Source organism: Micropterus salmoides, unplaced genomic scaffold, assembly GCF_014851395.1.
Source record: "Micropterus salmoides isolate LMB-PRFRI ecotype aquatic unplaced genomic scaffold, ASM1485139v1 Ms_hic_scaffold_2567, whole genome shotgun sequence".
Classification (NCBI taxonomy): Eukaryota; Metazoa; Chordata; class Actinopteri; order Centrarchiformes; family Centrarchidae; genus Micropterus; species Micropterus salmoides.
The window spans coordinates 3,227-18,744 of NW_024041781.1; the positions used below are offsets into that span (position 1 = coordinate 3,227).

General features: G+C 39.9%; 1 protein-coding gene across 1 annotated transcript; it reads right to left on the reverse strand.

Annotated features, from left to right (window-relative positions):
• Positions 1–1,035: 1,035 nt before the first annotated feature.
• Positions 1,036–14,364, reverse strand: LOC119919138 (protein mono-ADP-ribosyltransferase PARP12-like; the record flags this gene model as incomplete). Its single annotated transcript, XM_038739608.1, is given in 9 exon segments — positions 1,036–1,132; positions 1,241–1,361; positions 4,443–4,546; positions 4,549–4,601; positions 5,463–5,589; positions 5,727–5,777; positions 5,881–6,697; positions 10,024–10,159; positions 13,786–14,364. Coding segments are annotated over 9 exon segments (1,781 nt in total), but the record flags the coding sequence as incomplete, so codon positions are not given.
• Positions 14,365–15,518: the final 1,154 nt, after the last annotated feature.

Consider the following 15,518-nt stretch of genomic DNA (forward strand, 5'->3'; position numbering starts at 1 on the left):
GCTTCGGCACGCGCGTGGCGTGCCTCGCCAGGCAACACGCCCAGACTCGGCCAGCGAAACAAACAGGCCTTTGTTCGCCTGAAGCTACACACCTGAAGTGCCGAGACATCGATCTGCCTTCAGTTTGTTTTATTTTCTTTATTTCTTTTGTTTGTTAAAGTTATGAGTCCGTTAAGTTACACTGGACTAATTCAGGAACGACCAAGTTCCATTTTAAGCCTTTTTCGTCGAGCCAACTTCACCGAGGTCAGACCAAGCCACGTGGTCTCGCCAGCTACAACCAAGGAAACCTGCAAACAGCCGAATTGCCAGACGGAGGAGGCATTTTCAATCAGACACGGAGAACCCCGAAGAATCCCTTGCAAAAAGCCAGGATCGGCAGCTAGCGTGGGACCCGTGCAACAGGCCAAAAGCAGACTGTCGACAAGCAGTAAGACTTAACACACGTCCTGTGATCAGATGTCCATTTTAACTCCTAAACTATAGCATTAGTTTACTTTCATTAGCTCTTCTATGCCGTATGAGTCAAATGCTTCCCACAATCGAACCTCCAGGCTCATTGTTCAGCAAATGTTTATGTTCCCTGTATCCAACCATCTTTTATCACCTTAGTTAGAGAATAAATTCACTGTAATATAATCAAGAGCTGTGTGTGTTGCCTATTTATAGTTCCTGCCAAGAGATTTACCCTTTAGATATGAGACTGACTGACTGACTGATTTAAGAAAATTGAGCGATTATTAACTAACTGATCACTAGTAATAATTGTATAATTATTCAAAACTACCTAGAGTCCGGAGACTCTAGGATTATAACAACTCCGGTGGTGCCCTTTACGAGGAAATTCTGATTTTATGAATAATAATTCATAATTGGGTATCAATTCTCATAAATTTATTAAAATGCATAACTAATAAATTTAGGTCCACTACAATTGTGAGGTAATTTAAATAAAATGTTTGTTTTTTGGCTTATGTTTGTTTAAAAGGTGGAAAACATAAGTGGGACTAACATCGTATATATGAGACATCATACCTCACTCTCCTTGTTTGGACATCAGCTGCAGAGGCAAACCGTGGCCGTCTTTTCACAAGCCTCTTAGTGCCATAGTGCTTGTTTGTTTGTATCATGTCTGTGGGAGGGAAAAATTTACATGATTATAATACAGCCTTTACAATATTTGCTTTAATGTCTGCACACAACTGTAAACTCAGAGATCAATTGCATAATCTTTGTTTACCCTGGAAACTGAGTGTATATGACTGTGAACCTGCGGTGAACTCCACAACATCTTTCTCATTGTCCAGAAACCTCTGCTCCAGTTTGGCGCTGTCCATGTCTGCTGCTTTGTGTCCACCAGTCTGCCGCACAAGAAAGACAAGTCTGTTTTTAACTCAAAAAACATCTACATATTCAACTGAAATGGTAGATGACCAATCAGGAGCCAGCTTGTACGGTATGCGGATAAGAGATTATCGCCTACAGAATCTGTAAATTTATAAACATGAATTTCAGTGAAATTGTTGTTTCCTGCAAACAAAACTAGCTAGGGAAACACAAGTGCTTTTAAAATTATTTATTTGCATTGTTTGTAAGTGTCATATGAGAAGATCGACCCCACTCTCATGTATGTCGCTAGCAGCCGGTTAGCGTAGCTTAGCATAAAGAAAGGAAATGCGGAGAAACCGCTAGCCTAGGACTGTTTGATGGTAACAAAATCCGCACACATAGGACAGGCTAGCTGTTTCCATTTGTTTTCTGTCTTAACGCTAAAATAAGCTAAGCAAACAGGATGATGGCACTAGACTCATTGTCTTTAATTCCTTTGTTGTTGCTTAATACCGAATTTCTTATTGTCAAAAAACAACATTTCTTTATTTTTACCAAGCGGGAAGCTTCCGGTTAGACAACTGATGTGGACGAGGAAGTCCATTAAACCTGCATTCTATCGAACGGCCAGCGGGGGGTGACTCTTCTGGTTGCAAAAAGAAGTCCGGCTCCATTAGAAATAATAGTAAAATGACCCTACTTCTCTGCTGATTATTACCAATGAGTTTATGGTCTGAATCCCTAGTTTCAAGTCTTCTGATGTTCATTTAGTAAATTATGGTCCTATTTAGAGGAAAATAGACCATAAAGCAGAGTATGCTTCAGGGCGGGATTATCTATGATTGACAAGTCATTACCATGGCAACCTGTCGATGCGGCTAGAGTGACTTGTACCCATGGCACTGTGTAAATTTAACCAGCGCCGTTGAAAAAGCTTTTTAGGAGTTGGCTGTTCACTTTCTCATTTAGTTTTAAGACTTTTGTTCGCTAGACGAAATTGTCTGCCCTGTTAAAATGACAGTTATTGTGAATTACAGATGCAGCTAGATAAGCAAGCTAGCTAGCTCCACCATTTCGTCCAAATATGGTCACATCCGTTGCTGCTGGTTGCAGAAATATTTATTGTAACATTGTTGTAATGGATACTGCTTGATATGAAATTTATATTTTGGTATGATTCTCAAGTTTGGTGACATGTAGTGTCAAAATTTGTTGAAAATGTTCTGTTGTGTTGAATGAAAATTAGAAGTCTACTGTTGACCACAGCTCAGACAGTTAATACAGTTAACATTTCATCATTCTTCCTTGATCCATTTATTAATCTCCATATTTAGCTTTTTTAGACCGTAAATATCTCATGTCTCAGAACACAACGCAATTTGAATTTAGAACAGTAAATTAAAGTTTAAATCAATTATAATACTATACAGTTACTATACAAATGCACAAAATGTCAGAATGTGCCTTAGAAGTTCAGTGCTTGAATTCATGTGAATGGATTGTGAGAAACAATGTGAATATGATGAACCTAACCAGATACACAATTAGATTTTCATCAGATCCTGGGCTTTTACCCGACACTTATCTTTTATTCCTAATTTATTTTATTTTATGCTTACACGACGCTCTGAAAGTCTAAAATCTGTAATTTCACGTAATGTTCCTTTCAAAAGTGTAAACCTGGAGGACAAAACTGTTAAGAAGGGCTCAGCTTTAGAAGTTGCGAGAACTGATCAGCTTTAGCTGAGGGAGCTCCAAACGCCTTTAAAACTGTATTTCTTAATTCAACAGTCCAATACGAGCATGACAAATTCAAATTTATGCAATCTGGCAACAATCTTCGCTGCCGCTAATCTCTTTCCTCAGAGATGCTGCCACGCTGTCTGATCACACAGCTCAGCCTGTGTTGCGTCATCTCTTTTGATTTTTTTGTATGGCTATAGAGCCATAAAAGATTAGATTAAAACTTTAATGATGTGCATGGATGGCAGCTTTAGCAACAGAAGAGAGCAGGTAAAAAAGAAACGTCTATCATAAACAAAATCGGGTGAAACAGAATATAGAGACTTGCAGGGTTATGTAAACACGTAGTCATCAGTTCAGCGCAAGATTAGTAGATCATGTGTGGGAAGGATGAAGTGGGAAGTTCAATCCTGGTGTGATGTGAGTTTTTAAATTGCTGTCCCTTTAAAAGGCAGAATCTGACACTGCTCCATTCCACGACAACTGTCAATGTCGACATGGACCCACCCAGCATAGCTCATATAGCTGATTGGAAGGCTATTACTACAATATAAATTCCACTTCAGAGCAAAGCTTGGACAGCCTCACTTCTTACTCCATCATGTGCAAAAGTTACTATAGGAAGTTTGCTGCAGGGAGTTGTTGTCACTACAGCGGCATTTAGGGTTGTGGTACGCCTCTAAAATGTCACTGAAATAGGAGGTAAAGTGGCCATTTTTAGCCTGAATCAGCTCTACTAACTCCGCTTGCAGAGGCATGTTGTCAGTGCGCATATCTTCAATGAAACTGTTGCCTGCTGCTGCTGCTTTTTCAGGCTGTTCCTCTGTTTGCTAACACTGTTATCTAGTACAAACTGTTCAAGGTTTCAACAAGGGATATTTACGACAGAAAATTTATGACAGGGCATTATTGGAGAGTAATGACTTCAAACCTTGATCAGCCTTAAAACGGTCAGATAATATATGGCTCTAATATCAGTATTGCAGATTGGGGTAGCATCCCTATTTCTGCCATTGTTACTCCATTGTTTTTTAGCTTTATAAACTAATATTATAAAAAAAATAGTAAACACGTCTTAATGTAATTGAAAAAAACAATTTAGTGTGGCAATATGACCTTCAAAATGCACTAACTGTTTTTAGGCCAAATGGGGGCAGAGAAAAAACTGTAAACACTTAAATGTCCACCTGATGAATGTAGGTCCAATGTTCACTCTCCTTTTAGCTGTGCTGACTATATTTTTATACCCTTGAAATTATTTAGATTTTGTGAACAGATGTGCACTGTGTCGTACTCTAAGCCCCCCCCGTGAAAATTCCTGGCATTCCCTCACGTCTGCATTATCCACCACTAAAATAAACGTTACTCACAGCGTACATGTTCCACTTTCCGAACTCATCCTCCCAGTACCAAACCCACTCAGTGGTGTGGATGAAGGTCGGCTCGAGCAGAGAGTTAACGGTAGAGAGTCGCGCACTTTGTCCAGTCCACAGGTCATCGTGTCAAAATGCACAGGTGGGCTGCTGCTGCTACTACAGACATCAAATTGAGTAACAATTAATTCATACAATTCAATTCACACACAAACACACACACTAGTTTGCTGTAACATCAGATCCATATTGGAGTTTTCCCTATCCAATGAAAAATTACCTTTGAACAAACAAAGGAGGAAAACATATTGTTTATTTCTTGTAATTATGTAAAATGTATAAGTTGTCTTCCCGGTACAGCATGAGTGATTAACAGATCTTTAATTGTGAGTTCATGCTATACCAGTCAGAAGAAAAATATGTCCCACCCTATTCATCAAGTGAAAAATATCTTTCTCTCCACCACTAATATGTCATTTGTTTACAGCGAATAATCTCTTTCTGCTTTATGTCCCACCCATCAAACCAGTTTTACATGGAAATGCACTTAATATCTATCTTATTCATCAGTTTTCTAAAAATAACGTTGAAAGCTAACGCTCTAATTTTACTTGACAGCTTGTGGACTCTCAGTCTAAAGCGTGCGGTTTCAGTGCCACACCCTGCCTTAAAGAAGATCGCTGTAGATTCATATACTGTACAAACACAAGAGTGGTATTGATCTCCTCATTGAACTTGTGGCAAAGAAGTGAATAAACTATTCACTATTTCTTTAAAGAGCAATTTTCTCAGTCTGAGTTTCAGAGCCCACAGATGGCGTGAGTAATGTTTCAGAAGGCGTTGCCTCTTTAGCAGGAAAAAAAGAACAGGAAATACTTGAAGTTAAGCATGAAAGTGATCTTCTTTAAAAGTGAAACCCTACAACTGTAAACTGGTGGTTATACACCTTGAGATGGTTGACTTTAAGAACAACTTTTCCCCAGGAATACAATCTCATTAAATGTCTGTAGAGTGTACCTGTATGTGTTTTTAGGGTCACAGTAGTCCTTCTCTATCGTCTCATTATCGGGCAAGGCGTTCCATTGATCATCCTTTTTGACCTGCCATCGGTATGGCATCTTGTCATGAGCTTTAAAACACCGGTCTGAGGACACACCGGCCATTAAACAAGATTAATGTCACCAGGATCAAACTTTTTGTGACAATCACTCTAAAGAACACATAGCCATTAATTATATTACCATTTCGCATGAGGATCTATGATCTATGATGACTACTCACCCTCATGTTTACAGTGTCCTTTGATGAAGTACATGCATATCTCCGTTTTATCTAAAGGAAATAAACAAAACGTGCATTACTAAGTGTTGTTTTTTTGTTTTTGTTTGCAGAGTTCTGTCAGAAAACAGTTGGAATGAAAGCTGGTGTAGTTTACCTCTCACAGGCCTGGGCCTTTCTCGTCTGCGCTGTCCATCACCGCTGTTTGCATCATCGTGGACGGAGCGGGTTGGCTGCAGCGGCTGATGGTCTCCACCGTGTCCTCTGACCGCTGTTGAAGTTCTATTCCGATTTCTGCTCTGACCATCGTCGCTGCTCGCGTCAGTGTCGTTGGCAGCACCAGAAATGTCACTGGTGGAAGAGGTCAGTTGCAGCCAGTCACCGCTGCCTTCGTTTGGTCCACTGTCGGCGAACAGATCGAAGAAGTCACTACAGCTGTCACTAATGGAAGAGCTTCGTTGCGGCGGTTGACAGTTGCCGTGGTCTCCTCTGTTGCTCCTGTTTCCTCTGTTGCCCCTGTTTCCTCTGTTGCCCCGGTTGCCTCTGTTGCCCCGGTTGCCCCTGTTGCCCCTGTTCCCTCTGTTCCCTCTGTTGCCTCCTCTCCCTCTGTACCACTGCCTTTGTTCGAAATTCAGACCATCGTCGCCGCTCGCATCAGTGTTGTCGGCAGCAGCAAAGAATTCACCAATGGATGACTTTGGCTGACGCGCCTGACGGTTGGCCCTGTTGCTCGCATCATTGCTGTACCTCAAAGCCGCTTTATTTGCATAGACAAACTTCAAGGAGCCAATGAGGCTGTCAGGCACGCCTTTATCCAGCAGGCTTTTTAACGGCTGTGGAGCGTAAAAATCATGATTCTTGGAGCAGCTGCAGTCGCGGTTCAAGTACTTCTCACAGATGTGCAGTCTCTTGCAATCAAAGCCTTCCTGACACCGGCCAAACTCCCCGTCACCATTGTTGTAATCGTAACATATCTGGTATAGGGAAGATAAGACAAGAAGGCAAGGTAGTTACAATCAAGCAAAGCAAGGACACACGGTCAGAAAACAACCATCTGTTGTAATATAAACATTTTATTTTCAGTGAACAACATCTTTAAGAGGATATATACAGATATTATCCAGCTAAAGATAAGTGTGTAACAAAGTCAAACATTTACAGAATCAGTTTACCATTCCATACACTGAGGCAACAGCTTTTAGGCTACATCCACACTATTACTTTAAACCAAAACGATCTCCATCCACACACCAGCGTTGTATCTCCGCTGTTGCAGAGGATTCGGCGAAAAAAGAAGGTAATACTACAGACGAACGGAGAATTGTAAAGGACAAATGGTTTGCACGGACAGACAACGCAGGTGGGCTACTAATGATTTTCACTCACACTGCACCCTCTCCTTATTCTTCAAAGGACATCTAAGTGCAGGGCTTAAAGCAAGAAAATCTTATGTGCCTAAAATGTGTTCTGGGGTTACGACAAAGACGGAGGGTCGGGGGCAAGAGTGTAACTTTGTGTTGAAAAGTGGTGAGGACATAGGGACTTAGATTAGTGGTGTGATGATACACTTAGCTCACAAGACATTGAAGGAATCTTAAATGTGGAAATATATGATGTGAAGGGTCTGGGGGTCCGCCCCCAGAGAAATTTTTAGCATTAAATGTTTCATTTCCTGCATTCTGGTAAATTTCTTTGCCACCACCTATAATCAGTGCTTGATGTGGGGAAAAAGGGGGTTGGTATGAAGGGCTGGGCAATATGGAGAGGGCAGGTCCCGGTACGCCAAGGAGTAAAATGCTTCACCGGTGGATTACATTCCGATAAAAAAAAGCCTTGTTTTGTTGGCAAAGGTCCAGACGATCCAATCCAGTAAAATATTTAGTCCAAAACGCATTAATATATCAATAAATACACACGAATTGCTGTTTTATATCAGCCTAACTGCAGTTAGCATGTAAAAAAAAAATAAGTGGCTACATGCTAAACTTTTGATTGACAAGATGTCAATCAAAAGTTTAGTTGCCCCAATAGAATCTTCCATGCCCTGTTTACAGCCTACAATAGCCAATGAGTGTCCAGGTAGTTGGGAAGTGCCAGTCCCCTTTCTTTCATGTATACACCGAGCCACCAATTGTGCTGAGGACTGGCGCTTCACACACTCATATTATATCACATACCAGTTAAAAAAATATAGGGCATTTATAAAGTGTTGCGTTTATAATTTTGTTCAGTGTAGCAACAGTTTGCTAACCCACCACCTAGCCAATATTAGTTATATTACATGTGTGTCAGTTGTTGCTCTATATCATGGCATTTGCCATGTTATTGGATTTCTCCAGAAGTTACCCAAGTGTGTATAGGGCAGTCGGAATGTGTGTGCGGAATGTGTGTGTGGGTGAGCAAATGACTGCGAGCGAGCGGCAGAAAGTGACTGTATAAGTTAGCTTAGCGGACGAAAAGTCAGTTGTCAGTCTGGCAGTGAATGTACATGTAGGTGACAGTGTGTCCGTTAATAAAAGTATGTCTGTTGTCCAACTGCGGGAAAAGTGAAGGCTGTTGGAGCTAGCCAACATCTCCTCTGGGCTTCCGGTCCTGGATGCTGAGCCGGAAACAGTATGATTTATGGATGTTATGTAACGTTTGTTAAATTGTTAGGAAGTAAGGTTCATTAGCCGCATGTCATTACTTTTTTTTTTTTTTTTTTTTAAACCTGTCCTGCCCAGCAGCCTGGTATAGAATATAATGACCTGGATACCATATTGTGCCACACAGATTTTACTTTAACAAGTGAGTATTAAAATACTCCTTTGTCTCTTTTATTATTTATTTAAATATGTATTGATTTATTGATTTTGAGCCACATGTCATTACTACCTACTTGTCCAGAGATGGGAACATCAGGCACAGGCTTAGACTAAACTCTCTCCTAGGGCTGTGCGTTATGACGATAGGAAGATGCCTATCGTTAACAATTGTGCTCTCTCGTTAATTTCGTTGTGTAGCAAATTCCACACTTTACCATAATATTTCTCAAAGGGGACGGCGCTTTGCACTGCAGTGAAGCTAGTTTTATGTTGGAGATTCGGAGTCGAACATCTAACTTGAAACTCAAAACTTGCAACATCTGTGGCATTGTGCTGTGTGATGGAACTGCACATTTTGAGTGGCCTTTTATTGTGGCCAGCCTAAGGCATACCTGTGCAATACCCATGCTGTCTGATCAGCATCTTGATATGCCACACCTGTGAGGTGGATGGATTATCTCGGCAAAGGAGAAGTGCTCACTAACACAGATTTTGACAGATTTGTGAACAATATTTGAGAGAAATAGGCCTTTTGTGTACATAGAGAAAGTCTTAGATCTTTGAGCTCAGCTCATGATGAATGGGGGAAAAAACAAAAGTGTCGCGTTTATAATTTTGTTCAGTTTAGCAACAGTTTACTAACCAACCACCTAGCTAATATTAGTTACATTACATGCGTGTCATTGTTCACTCTATATCATGGCATTTGCCGTGTTATTGGATTTCTCCAGAAGTTACCCCACCTTTATGATGCAGAGAAATAGAGTAGAAATAGAGTTAATGTTGGAAATTAACTCATGATATTTTATTGAATTTACAAAAAAAGTTCTATACCTGGATATATATTGTTATTGGAATATGAAATTACCTATATCGGGATATGAATTTTTTTGTAATATCGCACAGCCCTACTCCGTCCTGTACACATACTGTACATCTTGATATTTAAAATACATTATTTTCAGATGAGTCTGAAAAACTCTATTATGAAAATAAATTAAAATGGTGACCATAGAGGAGCTGAGATTAGTAAAGAAAATTAGGGATGCTAACTAGTCTTTTACAATAGGAATTTCTTTTATATTTTAATGTACAAATGAAATGCTTGGTATTTATGCAGAAGGGAGTGAATAAATAAATATGCTGGTTCTCACATGTTGCCTACATTTATGTTAATTTCTATAATAATAAAAGCTGTAAGTCATATTAGCATTCATCAAAAACTAACTAAATGACTTTTCCCAGATCTAATGGTTATAGTTCATCTTTTTACAGGGACTTTTTGGGTGTTGTTTACTAATCATCTGCTCTAGCTTTCCCAACTTTTTGTACACAGATGTGGTAATAATGGTCCAAAATGATGTGAACGTATTTTTGTTTATGCACATCCAGGGTGCAAGCGCATAAAAAATGTTTCCTTTCATCTCTGCTGCTACAACTCCGTCTTAAGGGAAACACTAAATGAGATTTGTATGTCTGCATGTAGTCAGACTCACAGGAGGCAGGAGCGTGTTGTCGCTCTGCATTAGCAGTGTGCACAGCTCCGACCTGCTCAGACTCTCCAGCCCGTGCTCTCTCAGTATCACCTCATTGCGACCAGAGTCCAGCTCATGGGAGAAGTTGCATCCTCTCCTGTTATCAAAGAACACAACATGCACAGTTCAGTCACAAGTTGTTGTTTTTTTTTTTTAAACAGTTCCGGCTTAATGTTTTGTTTTAGCAAAAAGGATATATGATGAGTGAATATAAAAGTAAATTATGTGTTCATGTGGTGGCAGGAAAGTCTAACATCTAAGTCAGTTGTTAAATAGTGCTGCTGAAAAATAAAGCCAAGTATTTAGTAACACATTTAATCAAATATGAGTTATAGCAGTGGTTCTCAAACAGGGGCCCTGGATGTTGAGCTGTCCTAAAGTTGCATGAATGATTCATGTGGTGACATAAACAAACAAAACTGCTCTGATGCTAGCAGGCATATTTTGATAACCAGAATCTTGATTGTTCCCCTGAATTATTGAAGATTTGGGGGGAGGGGCGTGACGGACAAAGTTTGAGTTTTATGTTAGCTTAGCATTAACGTTAATCCTGAAAACAGGAGTCCACACCATTGCCAAGCGAAACTACACTTTTTTGCACCCAGCCAAGAAACAGTCCAGCACTTAACTTAACACCCATAAAGGCAAACCCTGTAGTTTATAAACTTTAATATAACATTTTTAGCTCTAATTCAACATGTTAGTTCGTCCGCTTTGGCGGTAATGTGCCTGGAAAGCAGGTTTTGTTTACTATGAACAGAGTCAAGCTAAGTTAACTGTTTCTAGCCTTTGAGCTAAGCTAAAATAACCGGCTGCTGGCGGAGGAGGCAACTGTGGTGTCAGTGTGTCAGATATCTTGTCCTTGGCTGTGTAACTTAAGTAATGACTCGCTCCTACCTAACTACCCAGGCCAATGTCGACATGCACCTAATACAGAGAAAGGGGTACTCCTAGGTCTGCCAGTGACCTGAACGTGACTTGTGTGTGACCCATATGCGTAGGAGCCATTATACATGAGGGAGACATGCCCCCCCCCACATTTCAAAATCTATGTTTTGTCCCCCTCACTTTTTTTTTGGCGATTTTGGAGACGGCTCATAGCCAGGCGGTTTGAGAGACTAGTTAATCAATCAATCACATAATTCCGCATCAGACACATTAAACAGTTGAAACGCGGACAAAAATCACATAGGCCTATAGAAAACATGCGTCAGAAGGCAAATGTGGTGCTGAAAAGTTAAGGGAGAAAAAAAAGAGTTTGCTTCAGGTTCCTTTTTTAAAACTGCAGCCTACTTTTACTCTTTACTCCAGTATTTTCTGTGGGCCTGTAATCTACTTTTAATTTTGCTACATTTTCCATTCATACCTTCATAACTTCACCAGTCTGTAATCTGCTATAGGCTTCGTTAACCAAATGAGCTGTCAGCCAGGCTGTGTGCACGCAGTTACGCAGAAGAGCGCCAGGTCTCCTTTGTGGTACAGAGACGGGCGCTTATCACAGATATGAATGAGCTGGGCAGATGTAAACATTTAGAAAATCAGGCAAATACCTTTTCAGTTTAAGGCTTTATTGTTCTACTGAAATCTAGCGAGCGCACACCATGGCACTGCTGGCTTTCACTCAGCAGCTACCAGCTGTTATTTATTCAGGAAACAATCATTTTTGAGATGCAGAGAGAAAGAAAATATGGTGGATAAAACAGTCCTGTTGGGCTTTATGCATGAGGCACAGCTTCCTATGTATGTAGGTTTACTCTGCTTCAACAAAGAGCTGCTCTCGTGTTATTGCCACAATCATTCTTTGCGTTGTAAAGATTATTTAGATGCTTTAGGAATAATCAGATTGTTTTGGCAGCCTGTGCTACTGCAAAGCAAGAGGTTTGATTGACTACATGTCCATAATAAAATTTACATGCAACAATAGTCAGCTGGGCAGCAAGATGATATTTTAAAGTGATCTTATCAATACCTTCATGGAGTTTTAAAAAAGGAAAATAATTATTAAACAGAAATAGCTAAAGATAATCAGCCAGCAAAGCAAATTGCATTCCCTAGAAATCAAATCAAACCTGATGAACAGCAGATAAAATATATTATTATCCTTTTACATGAGTAGGTTTGTCATTTTTGTCTTTTACTTTTTCTTGAGTAAAGATTTTGAGTACTCCACCCGCCACTGGCCAGCAGCACCAGTACAGAACATGACATGGTGAACATGAGACAGACAGCAGAGATGAGGTCAATAGCAGAACTGTATTTTAATGGCTCATTTAGTTATGTACTCTACTTGCATAAAATTCTCAAGAATGCAATAAAGACCCAGAGGCCCCAACAAATGCTTTGTCTGGAGAGCGGGTTGACCAGGGACAAACTCCTGGGCCACTTTTTTGCTTCTGTCCGTGACCATCCCTGACATTAAAAACTTGTGCCATGAGGTGTGTATGTGTCTCTGCTACGTGTCCATAAATAATTTGAAAGTAGTCAAAATGTTCACACAGAGATGAGCATCCTACAGTATTTTAAGAGGAAGAGGACAGTGGACATAGGTCACAGGAGCAGGAGTAGAAAAAACTGAGGAGGACGAGCTTGTAAGTTGTATGGATAGCTACTAGACATAGTAAATTCTAAAACTCACATAGTAAAAAGACTTTGTTATTCCAATGGCATGTCATCAGAGTTTGCTTTGAAGACAGTTCTGTGTTCACAAACATGTGTTGCAGGGAGAGTCAGGGCCAAGTGACACAGGAAATATCACAGACAGCTACATCAACTGTAACATTAGGATAACTGAATACATTTGTACTGTGGCTACATTAACTAGCAGCTGTTCCATGTTTTTTTATGGTATGTAGTTGGTTTTGATCTAGTTATCTTTTACATTTATTCATTTAGCTGACGCTTTTATCCAAAGCAACTTACAATTGCTATTTATGTCAGAGGTCGCACACCTCTAGAGCAACTAGGGGTTAAGTGTCTTGCTCAGGGACACAATGGTGGATGGGTCACAGTGGGAACTGAACCCAGGTCTCTCACACCAAAGGCATGTGTGTTCTATTCTCCATCTTCTGTCACTACAAATACCCTCTTTCAGCCACACTAATAAGTACATTCTGTTTCCAAAAGTCATTAAAAATGAGCATGTAATCAGAATCAGAAGGAGCTTTATTGCCAAGTAGTGTTTAACACATAGGAGGAATTTGTTTTGGTGATGAGGTGCTACATGTAGACAAACATACAGTTGACAATGCAGTTACATAATAATATTAAAAAGAATAGAGAACAATAATACAACTATTTGCAGACCATTTATCTATCAACTATTTAAGTGCTTTATTTAATTAAAAAAAAAAAATAATAATAATAAATAACCTGTAGGCCTACCTCACTTGTTACCCACCCACAGTGAGTCCCCTTTAGGCCAGTTCCTTCACAATGCCAATGTTTGTTCTGGCTCGGTTTGTTTTTTACCACCGGTGAGTGCCATGGGACTTCGCCAACAGTACGTTATGTGAATGCATCAGGTGTGGCGAGGCCACACATAGAAATTTATAGGCTATAATTACAAATTTAGACAATAAAACGTTAATTTAAAACAACATGTATTCGAAGGAGTCAGCCTGACTCACAGGCCTCTCTGGCTGCATGTCTAACACCAACAACCTCAGGCAGACAGGCCCCTTTAACTTGACTCACATTAGGCCTTGTACAAGCAAACATACTTACCTCAGCTGAGAGAACTGACATGATCCGATGAAGAGGAAGTTTTTACACAGGTGTAGCCCCTTGCATGGTCCCTGACAGTCTCTGGTTCTGCACAGTCTCAGTTTGGTCCTGGCCACCACCTTCGGCTGCCCGAAGGGACAGCACGACGCAAATTTGTCCTGGTTACAAATGATGTCCGAAACATTGGTTGAATCAGGAACATTAAACACCAAATAATCAGTTTCAACTGCTCCTTGATTGGCGCAGATAAACTTCAATATTTCCGACTCCTTCATTTTGACGCTCTCCCTGTGTTTCCTTCCAGCCTCGGACAACACAGAAACTGCAGACTGAACGCTGACTTCCCGGAGGAGAAAGGATCAGTATCATTTCTGATGATTGGAAACCGAAACTCAAATATGTTCAGCCTGGGTTTAATGCTGTAACGCAGCTGCCGTCCGCTTGGGGGCGCCCCTGTGTTACCTCACAGCCCTTCAGCCATGTGAGGACAGAGCTCCCTCTGCTTTAGTTCAACATTAGGGGTAAATTTCTAACTAATATTTTAAATCTGAAAAGTACCAGAAAAGTCCACATTTAATTGTCCAATATAATATAATATAAATGTATCATATTTAAAGACAGAATGAAACTGAAATGTCACTGCAAAAACACACTTTGTTATCAAATTCAATCATCTAAGTCAAGTGATACTTTCTGCCTCTGAGGACCGCCTATGTCAGCGGGTAGCAATTATTTTACTTGTTGCAATGGTTTAAAAAAATAAAAATGATGTATTATTAATCCACTGGCATCATAAAAATACCATAAAACATGATTTGATCATTTAAATGCTGCAATCTGTATTTTATGTTTCTGAGTACAGAATGTTATCGCTTTTCTCTCACTTTTATTTAAAAGTGTCTGTAATCTGATTACTGCTTTCTGCAGTAGGTGTGTAAGATTACATTTGCCACTTTTGAAATCCCATTAATGTAATCCTATTAATGTAAAATCTGTCTCACTCCATATGTCACCCCTGGGGTTCCTTAACTTTTTAAGAAATCACTGCAATTCGGTACATTTAAAGTTTTATCCTTACAGCTGCCAGAATTATTATTTGTTTGAGAGTCTGAGAACAGAATCAAGCCCAGTTTCCATATCAAAAATACAACAAATTTGAAATTAATACTTTAGCATGTAAATATAGATATGCCTGTGAGAAAACATAGAAACAAACGCCTGGACCAGTGATTGAAATGTAAAATCATTGCAAAGTTGATGAAAACCTAATCAATTATTTTGTGTTTTAAATCCTGTCCTTATTTTAAATATTGTCACATGTTTATTCATGGTAAAAGAAATCCTAATTACATCCACTATCAATGAATAAATAAAGTAAAATGTGCCATGCCACAATCCACTCATTCACCAGGTCTCAATTTGCAGCATCCACATGAATGTTCGTCATCCCTCAGCTTCACTCATCTTCATTTGCCATGAATTTTGAAGCTTTGAATCCAAATTCATTGTTAAATCCTACCTGGAAACTCACAATCTAGAAATGGGGCATCTCCATGGTCCAGTAATCTAAAATGCATTCCATGTTATCAAGGAGGTCCAGGCTGGGGCACTTTATCGCATCCACCGACTGGTTTTTAACCAACAGGAAATCATCACAACACTTTCTTTTGGGAGTATAGTGATCGAGCCAGAATAGTGTCAGAGACTTGGAGAATCCATGCCAAGGAGCACTG